Source organism: Sinocyclocheilus grahami, unplaced genomic scaffold, assembly GCF_001515645.1.
Source record: "Sinocyclocheilus grahami isolate Dianchi unplaced genomic scaffold, SAMN03320097.WGS_v1.1 scaffold1.1, whole genome shotgun sequence".
Classification (NCBI taxonomy): Eukaryota; Metazoa; Chordata; class Actinopteri; order Cypriniformes; family Cyprinidae; genus Sinocyclocheilus; species Sinocyclocheilus grahami.
In genome coordinates this window covers 2590634-2602739 of record NW_015505180.1, presented here as the reverse complement: position 1 = coordinate 2602739, position 12106 = coordinate 2590634, and the positions used below count along the sequence as shown (strand labels likewise).

The window sequence follows — 12106 nt, the reverse complement described above, 5'->3', positions numbered from 1 at the left end:
AGATAGAGTATATATATATAAAGAATATATATATATATATATATATATATACATATATATATATAGTCCAAAACTCACATTTCTGGAAGTCCAAGGTTGCTTGGATTGATGCACAGAGGAAAGCCTGGCAACTAGAACACTTCAGCATGTCACAGTCTACATTGATCCAGCCGTACCGTGCACATCTCAGCGGCGAGAGTGCACGGGGCTTTCCAGCCCATTTGAGACAGTGCTTATGTCAAGGATGAATTTTGCAAAAGCAATAAAAGAGTGATTATCTTTTCTTCCATATTTTGACTTATACCCAAGTGAAAACTTAGGGCAGGATATAATAATACACATTGCAACATTTCGTTAAATAAAGAAGAACTGTCAGTTCTGATTTCATGGTGACTAAGTCTGTCAGATTTTAAGGATGTTTTTATTCATCACAGATTGTCTGGCAAAGACGAATCATAATCAACTAGATGAGTGATGCAACATCTTGAAATCAATGAAGAGTCCAACAACTGAGTTTGATTAATCTATACCAGGCATGCAATTTATTATGCAACACAAACTGGTTGCTGGTTTCTGATATCAAGCGACACTCAAAAGGATATTGAGTAGGATTCCACTCTGTTGAAAAACGCTTCTTTGTTTGCTGCCTCACAAGGAGCTTTCCCAAGGCCATTTGGAGACAGTGTGTTTGGATCCTGCTGTGAACTGAGATATGGAGAAGAAAGTGTTATGCATAAACTATGCCACAAATGTTCCCGTTAATCCATATTTTCCAGGCATAATTAGAACCTGAGTGACTTTGCAGCATTGCAAGCACTTATTTAATCCCTACAGGGAAAAAACATGCATGCATTAGTCCAAAAACTTGGACAAAAATCAATCTTGCATCACCCTGCAGAAATATTAATTTTAAGACTGATTTGGAACAAAGTGGTAGACCAGGTCCAACTACCATGCTTCAAAAGCCAGCTTGACGAGCTGGTAGCTGGTTTGCTGCTAATCAAAGAGGGTCTACCAGTGTGCATCAGCCTGAAACCAGCTACATATTGACAGGTAGCTTGGTAACGTGGTTTGTTTCTAGTCTAACTGGTGGTCTTCTTTAGCTGGTGAATTTCCCAAGACTTACTAGCGGTTTTTAGTAAGTCAATGTTTATTTTGGATCATCTCCCATGTTCCAAAACACAACTACCATTTTAGGTTCAATTATCCACCAGGGTTTTCAGTAAAAACGTATCGGTTTTGCTGAATTGTTCACCGTTCCTGCCCTGTTTTCTTCGCGCACATTCTTACTTTTTGCAACTTTTTTTCTCATTAGAGAGAAACTCTTACCAATTTAACACGTTGTCTTCCGAAGCGACCCCTTCGTTGAGAAGTTCTCGCACTTTCAGGGGAGACACGAGTGGATTTTTGTTTTGTTTTTCGCCGTTTTCTGGGCGACTTGCATGGCTGCCGAGCGCGGCCATGTTCGGTGTCTGTCTCTAAACCCTTCCGCTGCAAGACATCAATTGTCACAGTTCCGCCCCCTCCATTACAAAAATCTACCGTGGTAACCGTTTAAGAAGCTTTCTGTCATTTTTCTAAATTTCTTATTTTGATGACAGTGATTGCTAACACTAAAACTATAATAGCTGAATTGTAATAACAGTTTCTTCATTATTTATTTCAACACCATACTGCTGCACTCCATGACCTTGTTTTGTTTTGTCTAAATACTGTTCCTCTCATTAACATCTTAATTATGTTAATCACAGACAAATAAATACAAAACTATATGGTTAACCACATATACAGTTTGTAAATATGGGTACTGAATTATTAATTGTTTGTTAGGAGGCTACATTAGTGTAGTTACATTCATTTGATACAAAGTAGTTTGTGCAGTAACAGATTATATTTATCAGTTTATGAAAGAGACATTTGTTTTTCTGTAGTCAGTCCAACTCATTGTTAGTAGATACTTTTAGCTGAGATACAAGCTACTGGCATTGAGTTGAGCTGGGAACAAAAATAACCACACCAAGACATGTCTCATATTGCTGTTTGACACAATGGATTTTGAAGTAGAAGGGTGAAAACTTTAAACGAAACAACCTCTTTGGCATTCAATGGAAGGAACTGAACAGACAGAACTGAACTGAACTGTCATTGCAGTTTGTGTTGTGAAAAGATTTTACAAGTGCTTACTCATCTAAGCTGCTATCAATAACCAAAATTACTTAGCAGGTACATTTTGGGATTTGATTTTTAAAAAAGTGTGTGTGCAATTAAATAATTTTGTTGTGATTTATAATATTGAGAAATACAAATTAATAATGGCGAAAATTCAGTCCTTTTCTAAATATTAAAAGAGATGGAAATTTGAGTACAAGCCGCACTTAAGTCGACAAATAAAATGTCTTGAGCAGTTCGCTTAAGACTTACCTAGTGAACAATAAGTCTTTGACTGATGATACACGGGGCAACATTTTGGGCAATGTTGCCGTCAACGGGCAACCAGGTGTTACCCATTCTCAATGGGAAAATGCCCAAACAACATTGCTCAAAAAAAAGTTGCCTGGCAAAATTGATAAAAACATTGCCCCGTGTATCATCAGCCATGCATACAGGAAAGATAAAGCACCAATATTGCTTAGATAAATGTGAGTCTCTCATGCAAAATCTTGTTCAATGTAGATTGGCCCAATTTTAATCAGAAAAGTGAGATTTGTGACTGATTGTCTCTTGGCTAACTGCTAGTTGGTCAAACTAATTCTTCGGTCTTAACACAATCACTGGCCTCAGTATTGCTTTGATAAATGTGAGACTGTCATGAAAAATCTTGTTCAGTTTATTTTATTTTATTATTTAGGTAAACAGTTCCTATTTCGTTAATTTAGTGAATAATAAATAAACCATTCATTTTTAAATTAATGTATGACATTTGACATGACATTTAGTATTACAAACAGATTTTTTTTTTACATAAAATATGAAAAAAAAGCTACAGCATTTTTTAGTATTGGACGTTTTGGGTCAGCTTGAAGTATTTTAGTCAAAGATTTGGTTGTAAAGCTTGACGTTTATTGTGAAGACTTTTATTTTGAAAGGGATACATGTCTGATTATTTTCATAGCTTGTGTTCTTTCTTTTTTTTTTGTGGCCATCTTGTAGGTTTTCACCAGCGTTTCTACCTTCACGTTCATTGCAAAGGAGATCCGGTCAGGTTCATCTATTTCATTTAAACATCTCTTCGCGGGGAGAATGGGCTGAGTTATGCTCTGCGGTTCGCCTCTGTCTGCTGAAGGAAGCCCCGTTGTCTGCGAGTGCGTGTAGGTGGATGATTTCAGCGTGATTTTCGGAGCGATGTCTGCCGCAGAAGAAGCACACAGCTCGGACAGACTAAATCAGTTTGAGCGGCTGTCTGGAAGGCCTCCGCTAAGAGCCGCAGGTCAGTGAGGAGCTAGTTAACAGCTTGAATTAAGCACAAAAATAACAATATTTTTACAGAAACTTCCATTTTCTAATTTCTATCGTAATATAAAGCACAGTTATTTTGTATTTCACATATCGCGCTGCTAGCATCTAGCGTTAGCCGTGCCGCTAATGTCTTTGTTTTGATTACAAACTTTACAAATTCACATGTGTTAATTATTATATTTACCACATATTATATTTGGCAAAAGGCTGTGCATTGTAGTCGTCATGTGTTGTTAGTTTGTCTGTAAAAAAAGTTGCTTTAAATACTGGTAAGTTAGCTTGTGGATCGAGCTTGACAAGTTCATTTGCATTTTAGTCACATCTGTCAGACTTCTTTTTGATGTAACGTTAAATGAAGAGGATTGAGAATAGTTTTAGTACTTTTATTTCTGCTTGTAACATTTCCTTATTTTTAATCAACTCTTTGATCAGCTTGTCAAGTGAGGTTTAAGCTTGTCTTTAAGCTCTGCTAGTGTTATGAAGTACAAAATATGGCAATATAGTTGTTGGATATTAATAGTATTTATTATTATTATTATTATATATATATATATAGTTGTTAGTATATAAATTTATAGTAACAGTTGGTGCTTTAACTCTATGCTCTTGGTTTCCAGATTTAGATTTTAAACAAACCTGTTTGGAATTATTTTGTAATCGTTATCATAGTGATCTACTGAATAAATGGGGTAAATTTGTTACTAAAGTATTTATTTATATTTCTAGATTAAATGTAAACGTTCAAATCTGTTTGAATGTTTGACTAAATTATTTTTAATGCACACTAGCAGTAAAAAGAATGAATGTGCAGAGGCTCATACACAGAATTGCTTGGTGTTTAGTGTAATGTTTATAGTTCAGGGATATATTTCACTTGGCTGTTTGTTTGGACTGTTAAATAGTGCCACAGATCAGCACATGGGTAAATACAACTCCATGAGTAAATAAAAGCGTGGCTCTGTCCTGGAGTCTGGTTCTACTCAAAGTCACAGTGTAAATATCCTGTGAGCTTTGCTTTTTTAATCTTTCATCTGTAAGGCATACGCAGTGATCGTTTCTGTAGCTGTAATGCATTAAAACAGTACTGCAGTGTGACTTCAGGACATTTAATTATGTTCACACCACCCATCTCATAGCCTGCAGCTCTAGCCATCAGGATCCTCCTTCCTGTCTATATATGATGAGTGATTAAAATGTATACTTGCGCAAAATCTACAGTATGCACATCTTATGTATTCATAGAATGAATGCAGAATGTTAAATGGTACACAAAGGAGGCTGGGTGTCATGCACATGCATAAAACACACTTCTTGTCTGGAGGCAGCTGGTTTATTGTAAATGTTGCCCTCAGATGATCTTTTGCATATGACAGTCGTAAAAACCTCAAATCTAACCATGTGACTTGCTTGGTGCAATAGTAATACGTGCTGTCATGGCCAGCAGTTTTCATGTCTTCGGTGGACATCTTCAGGTTGTCTTTTGAAGGGGCTTACTGTCTTTTCTTACACTTTGGGTGACTTTTGACTTCTAACTGCCCAGAACGCCTTAGCAACTGCATAGCAACGCTCTGTAAAACATCACTGGTGTGCAACTATCATTTGCTTTCTGTGGAGCCGATAGAAACCAGTGCATATGCTTAAACCAAAGCAAACCAGTTATCAGTGTGTTTTCAATTGTTTCCAAACATTGAATTCAGTATCAACACAGTACATTAAACAGAGCTGTAAAAATGAGGATTTGTTTTTGCAGGCCTGGAAAAGTCATGGAATTAATAAAAAATTATATAGGTTTGTGAAGTTTCTATAGTGAATATAAATTTTTGTTATAAACTAAAATATTTTTTTTGATTATGAATTGACAGTCCCTGCAAAATGCCTTTTAAAGAGCAGGTCATATGGGTTTTCGAAAAATATCTCTTTTGCAGTTTGTAAGGTAGCTATCCTTAAATGTAAACAGTCTGCAAAGTTGTTAATCAAAAAATCTCATGATAAATAAAGATATTGTCTATCAAAAGAAAGAGTCGACTCAGAATCGCCTTAACGAGTCGTTATATTTTCGAATCTTCTGCCTGTTATCGATCTATGTCACTGGGTAACACATTAGCATAATCCCCGCCTGCCCACGAAATATGAACACTCTGTGTCGAGAAGATGCTGTGTTCCACGATACCACAACAATACAATTCAAACCTTTTACCTCGAACCTTTAATCTTGCCTTTTATCTTCGTTGGCTTCTAATCTTCTTTATTTGGACCAACAAGCATGTCCGAATCACAACCTGTAAGTACGATTGATACGAGTGCTCAAAATATCTAGTTTTTTTTTTTGTGCTAATGTGATGTATACCTAGTGCAGCTTTAGGTTTCCAGGTAAAGCACGATATTACTGTTTTACTGAAATAGTTCTGATAATTCGCTGTGAACCCACTATTTCCTAAGAATGTGTTGAATAATGTAGACTGTCGTTGTTCTAATTACTTCGTTTAATAATAAAGAATGTAGTGTAGCGCACAGACTTCATAATCATTGTGAAAGTGCTGTTTATGTAGTTATAGTGTTAATGCAGGGAGTAAAAGGCCCGGTAGAGAAAGCCGAGTTAGTTAGGCTGGTGCGCATGTGATACAGCTGTTCTGCGTTATAATTAAAGGTTAAGACACGGAGCGTCTTTTGTCTGTCATTCTTCAGACATTACAGTTGACATATTTTAGTTTTCAAACTGTATTGTTTCATCAGTTAGTCACGTTAGCACTTGGCTAACGTATCCACCATTATTGTTTTAAGTGTGTACAGTTTATCAGCTAAACTTTAGCTGTGGGCACGATTCGCTTGCATAAGTGTTAAACAAAATGTTTTATGGAAGGGAGGGGTTTACAGACATTTAGCTCAGAACTGAATCGAACGAACCGTTTCGAAATCACGGACAAATGACTCTATGTATAAATGTATATTCTGGGAAAATTACAGTGTTTTCTGACCTTAGATGCGTTTAAACCTGTTGTAGGGGACTCCAACACAATATTAGGACACTTTAAAAAAAACATATGACCTGCTCTTTAAATATCCTTATCCAGTAATGACAAACGCTTAGAAAAATCGTGGAAATTAAGTGGTTAAAGGTGTGGAAATCCTGATTAAATACCTTTTTATTTCTGGGACAGAAAAAAAAAGTTTTTGAAAGAAGTCTCTCGTGTTCATCCAAGGCTGCCTTTTTTATATTCAGAATACAGTAAAACATTAATGTTGTGAAATATTGTTACTATTTAAAATAACTGTTTTCTATTTTCGTATATTTTAAAGCTTTCAGCAGCCATTACTCCAGTAGCAAGAAGGTTTTGGAAATCGTAATAAATGTATTCTTTTTTTTTTTTTTTTTCTTTTTTTTGATAAGTAGAAAGTTCAAATGAACAGCATTTAACCTTGTAAATGTCTTTGTCACTTTTGATTATAATAATCCTGGCAAAAATTAAAGTATTAATTTCTTTAAAAAAACTGACCCCAAAGCATTGAACATTCTCTATACACACACACACACACACAAGTAACCGTGCCAAATACCCTAATATTCAATATCCTATTAAAGGGGTCATATGATGTTGCTAAAAATAACATTATTTGGTGTAATGAAATGTTTATGAGGTTTAAAGTAAAAAAACAAACATTTTTTGTTGCTCCTCTATGTCCAACCTTTCTGAAACGCATCAATTTTTACAAAGCTCATCAGTCTGAAAAGCGATGTGATTGGCCAGCTATCCAGTGCATTGTGATTGGCCGAATACCTCAAGCGTGTGACGGAAATGTTACCCCCCTTACCATACACTCTTAGACTTTTAGAAAACACGTCGTGAATTTGTGGAGGTTTATTCCTTTTCACTGCGTCTCATATGTTTTTAAATGCAATCTGCGTGATGGGCGATTCGGCTCTTTGGATTAAGCAATGCATAAATACATGATGCTGTTTTGTTCATAATTGTTTATGCAATTTACGAAATTATATTCGATTTTTATGAGTTAATTTGGAAGCAATGCACGTTTTTATTGAGTTACTTCCTTGTGTTGACAATTTAAATGCGCTGCATTATTATGCTCATTGCGCCCTCCTGTGGCCTTGGGAGAGGAGACAAAAGTTTCTTTAAGACCTATTTAATCTGAATATAAAACATTAGAAATTAGATATTTGTTTAATTTTTATTGTGTTTTAGTTTTAAAAAAAAAATATTTTTTGTTTGTCGTCTAATAAATTGTTAATTTAAAAATACAGTGGTTAAATAAAAAAAAAATTATATTGCTCTTTGTTTTAAAAAAGGATATAAAAATGTCAATAATTATCGATACCGAACGATATGAAACATTATATTGTTGCTACATTTTTTAGCTATATCGCCCAGCCCTAGCTGCGGGATTATCCCGGGCGATTCAAAGCTGACTTCAGGATGTCAGTGGCTCAGGTTGAAGCTTTGCTAGCGATACTGGAGCCACATATTAAAAAGAAGACCACAATTTCCATGAACTGTGTGCAAGGACCTATACAGTGCTTTGTGCAGCGAGAAGAAATGGATCAACTTGTCAGACACCATTCTGGATTTTGGTGCTCGCTTGTACGGTGGCTCTGAATTGTCAAAACGCCTTTCAAAATGCTTGCTACGGATGCAAAAAAATCGCAGAAAATCGAACCCGATAACCCGATCCTTATGACGGACGAAGGTTTCGGAGGCAGTATGTAAATGTGATCGACACAACGTGAGGTCGTATTTATTTTTTTATTTTTGAAAATTTCGGACTCTGTGTGCAAGGGCCTTTAATGTTTTTCTTGGTTATTGCACAAATTAATTAAACTGTGGGATGTGTGGCAGTTAGGATTTTTTTTTCCCCCTTATAGCAGGGATCCTCAAATCTGGCCCACGAGATCCACTTTCCTGCGGAGTTTAGCTCTAACCCTAATCAAACACACCTGAGCATGCTAATCAATGTCTTCAGGATCATCAGAAAATCGCAGGTAGGTGAGTTTGATCAGGGTTGGAGCTAAACTCTGCAGTGCATTGGACCCCCAGGACAAGATTTGAGAAACCCTGCCCTATAGGATGTGACATACCAATTCACTTTATTGTACATTAGTCTTTCTTTATTTTCATTTGTCAGCCCATTTGTTGACCCCTTGAGTGTTGGGTACGGTGTTTGTCTGTTTATGTTTTACTTTATTTTGCCATTTGTCCTTTTGTTGTTGTTATTTTTTGTCTGTCTGACTGCGGTAATTGTGGTAACAGGCTCTAAGAAGAGAGTTTCCTGGGTACAAGCTCGAAGACTCCTTGGCCAGCCCTGCCCCATTCTACGGATCCCTAACAGGTTTTTAAGAGAAGGTGGGTAATAGGCGATGTCCGCCTTTAACTGAACTTCAAAAAAGAAACCCCACATGACAAATTTGGAGGCCTCCCCCATGCTGTCCCCACCCTACCTCTCTTCAAAACTGCTCTTAATCACTGTGTTGTAAAAAAAAAAAAAAGACTGCTCTTTTGCCAGGGCTCTTTCTGCTTCGTTTTCATTGGAGGCAAAGCTGGGGCAGGATGGCTTGGGTGTTAAAGAACATAAATGGGAAAGTTCAAAGTGTTTGTCTGGTTGTGAGTGAGGTATGTGTATTGGACCTTTTTATCGATTCGTGTCAGTTTTTCAGTTCCCTCCCACCCTTATTAGCTCATCCCACTCAGGTGCAGCATCCGGGTTTCAAGGCAAATTCACTGCCAAGAAATTTGCCAGGGTGTGGTTGCTAGCTTGCACGTGCCATGATCATAGTTGACCTTTGGACTGTGCAGATCAGTTCTTTTCAGAGATTCAAAAGATGAATCAACCAAGTTGGGTGTCACCTTATCAAAGTCTTGTACACTGGGACAAAAAAAAAAGGTGTATGCAAATGTTACAATACCTTTTGCACTTTTGGTTAATTATAATATTTTAGTTTGTTTTAAAAAAGGATATAAAAATGTCAATAATTATCGATACCGAACGATATGAAACATTATATTGTTGCTACATTTTTTAGCTATATCGCCCAGCCCTAGCTGCGGGATTATCCCGGGCGATTCAAAGCTGACTTCAGGATGTCAGTGGCTCAGTTTGAAGCTTTGCTAGCGATACTGGAGCCACATATTAAAAAGAAGACCACAATTTCCATGAACTGTGTGCAAGGACCTATACAGTGCTTTGTGCAGCGAGAAGAAATGGATCAACTTGTCAGACACCATTCTGGATTTTGGTGCTCGCTTGTACGGTGGCTCTGAATTGTCAAAACACCTTTCAAAATGCTTGCTACGGATGCAAAAAAATCGCAGAAAATCGAACCCGATCCAAATTCTTTTATGACGGACGAAGGTTTCGGAGGCAGTATGTAAATGTGATCGACACAACGTGAGGTCGTATTTATTTTTTAACGTGTGAAAATTTCGGACTCTGTGTGCAAGGGCCTTTAATGTTTTTCTTGTTGAAGCTTTGCTAGCGATACTGGAGCCACATATTAAAAAGAAGACCACAATTTCCATGAACTGTGTGCAAGGACCTATACAGTGCTTTGTGCAGCGAGAAGAAATGGATCAACTTGTCAGACACCATTCTGGATTTTGGTGCTCGCTTGTACGGTGGCTCTGAATTGTCAAAACGCCTTTCAAAATGCTTGCTACGGATGCAAAAAAATCGCAGAAAATCGAACCCGATCCAAATTCTTTTATGACGGACGAAGGTTTCGGAGGCAGTATGTAAATGTGATCGACACAACGTGAGGTCGTATTTATTTTTTAACGTGTGAAAATTTCGGACTCTGTGTGCAAGGGCCTTTAATGTTTTTCTTGGTTATTGCACAAATTAATTAAACTGTGGGATGTGTGGCAGTTAGGAGTTTTTTTCCCCCCTTATAGCAGGGATCCTCAAATCTGGCCCACGAGATCCACTTTCCTGCGGAGTTTAGCTCTAACCCTAATCAAACACACCTGAGCATGCTAATCAATGTCTTCAGGATCATCAGAAAATCGCAGGTAGGTGAGTTTGATCAGGGTTGGAGCTAAACTCTGCAGTGCATTGGACCCCCAGGACAAGATTTGAGAAACCCTGCCCTATAGGATGTGACATACCAATTCACTTTATTGTACATTAGTCTTTCTTTATTTTCATTTGTCAGCCCATTTGTTGACCCCTTGAGTGTTGGGTACGGTGTTTGTCTGTTTATGTTTTACTTTATTTTGCCATTTGTCCTTTTGTTGTTGTTATTTTTTGTCTGTCTGACTGCGGTAATTGTGGTAACAGGCTCTAAGAAGAGAGTTTCCTGGGTACAAGCTCGAAGACTCCTTGGCCAGCCCTGCCCCATTCTACGGATCCCTAACAGGTTTTTAAGAGAAGGTGGGTAATAGGCGATGTCCGCCTTTAACTGAACTTCAAAAAAGAAACCCCACATGACAAATTTGGAGGCCTCCCCCATGCTGTCCCCACCCTACCTCTCTTCAAAACTGCTCTTAATCACTGTGTTGTAAAAAAAAAAAAAAGACTGCTCTTTTGCCAGGGCTCTTTCTGCTTCGTTTTCATTGGAGGCAAAGCTGGGGCAGGATGGCTTGGGTGTTAAAGAACATAAATGGGAAAGTTCAAAGTGTTTGTCTGGTTGTGAGTGAGGTATGTGTATTGGACCTTTTTATTGATTCGTGTCAGTTTTTCAGTTCCCTCCCACCCTTATTAGCTCATCCCACTCAGGTGCAGCATCCGGGTTTCAAGGCAAATTCACTGCCAAGAAATTTGCCAGGGTGTGGTTGCTAGCTTGCACGTGCCATGATCATAGTTGACCTTTGGACTGTGCAGATCAGTTCTTTTCAGAGATTCAAAAGATGAATCAACCAAGTTGGGTGTCACCTTATCAAAGTCTTGTACACTGGGACAAAAAAAAAAGGTGTATGCAAATGTTACAATACCTTTTGCACTTTTGGTTAATTATAATATTTTAGTCCTCAGTTCGAAATATTTCTCTCTCTCGCTCTCTCTCTCAAAATTGTATTCATATATTAAAAAATTTATTGTTTTTTCATTTTAATAATATTTAATTTAGAGTTATTCTGTCATGTTTTCTCCCTTTTTTTTCCAAACCGCAACAAATAGATATATCCGCTCAACCAATCACAGAGCATCATTCCACGCACTGTAAACCGTAACAATCAATCACAGCATACCATTCCACGCACTCTAGACAGTAATGGCGGTGCTTTGAATACACCCAGCATCCTAGTTTTCCTCATCTATTTTGTACTTTGTGATCAACAAACAAACAAAAAATTAGGGCTGCACGATAAATCGCATGTGATTGTCATGCGCATCTCGTCAGTAAAGCCGGTTCTGTGATTAATAGTAAATCTCCATCACGTGCTTTCAGATGGAGCGGCATTTAATACACAGAGCCGTAGATCACTGCTATATCGCGTTCATAATCGCAGATGAGTCTCATTCGATTATGAACGCGATATTGCGTAGCTTGTCAGTGTAAGTGTTTTTATTTATGCCATTAATGTTTTTGTCAATACAGCGTATAGCACTTGTCAACTAAATGAATGTAACATGGCAAAGATGAATGCACTTTTGGAAGTTGAATGTAAGGGAATTTTCATTTTGGAATTTCTGTGGTTTAATGTGA

General features: G+C 37.4%; 2 protein-coding genes across 2 annotated transcripts in view; one reads left to right on the top strand and one right to left on the bottom strand.

Annotated features, from left to right (window-relative positions):
• Window positions 1–1515, bottom strand: part of LOC107584496 (nuclear-interacting partner of ALK-like) — a 5296-nt gene extending 3781 nt beyond the window's left edge. Inside the window, exons 1-3 of the mRNA XM_016271167.1 lie at window positions 1330–1515; window positions 603–705; window positions 79–229 (exon numbers count right to left, since the gene is read on the bottom strand). Coding sequence (XP_016126653.1) covers window positions 79–229; window positions 603–705; window positions 1330–1463 — 388 coding nt within the window. The 5' untranslated portion in view covers window positions 1464–1515. The remainder of the gene's footprint in view (window positions 1–78; window positions 230–602; window positions 706–1329) is intronic.
• Window positions 1516–3147: 1632 nt separating this feature from the next.
• The window catches only part of LOC107584414 (kelch domain-containing protein 10-like), a 16366-nt gene continuing 7407 nt past the window's right edge, over window positions 3148–12106 (top strand). The window contains exon 1 of the mRNA XM_016271053.1: window positions 3148–3427. Within this exon, the coding sequence (XP_016126539.1) occupies window positions 3343–3427 (85 nt within the window). The 5' untranslated portion in view covers window positions 3148–3342. The remainder of the gene's footprint in view (window positions 3428–12106) is intronic.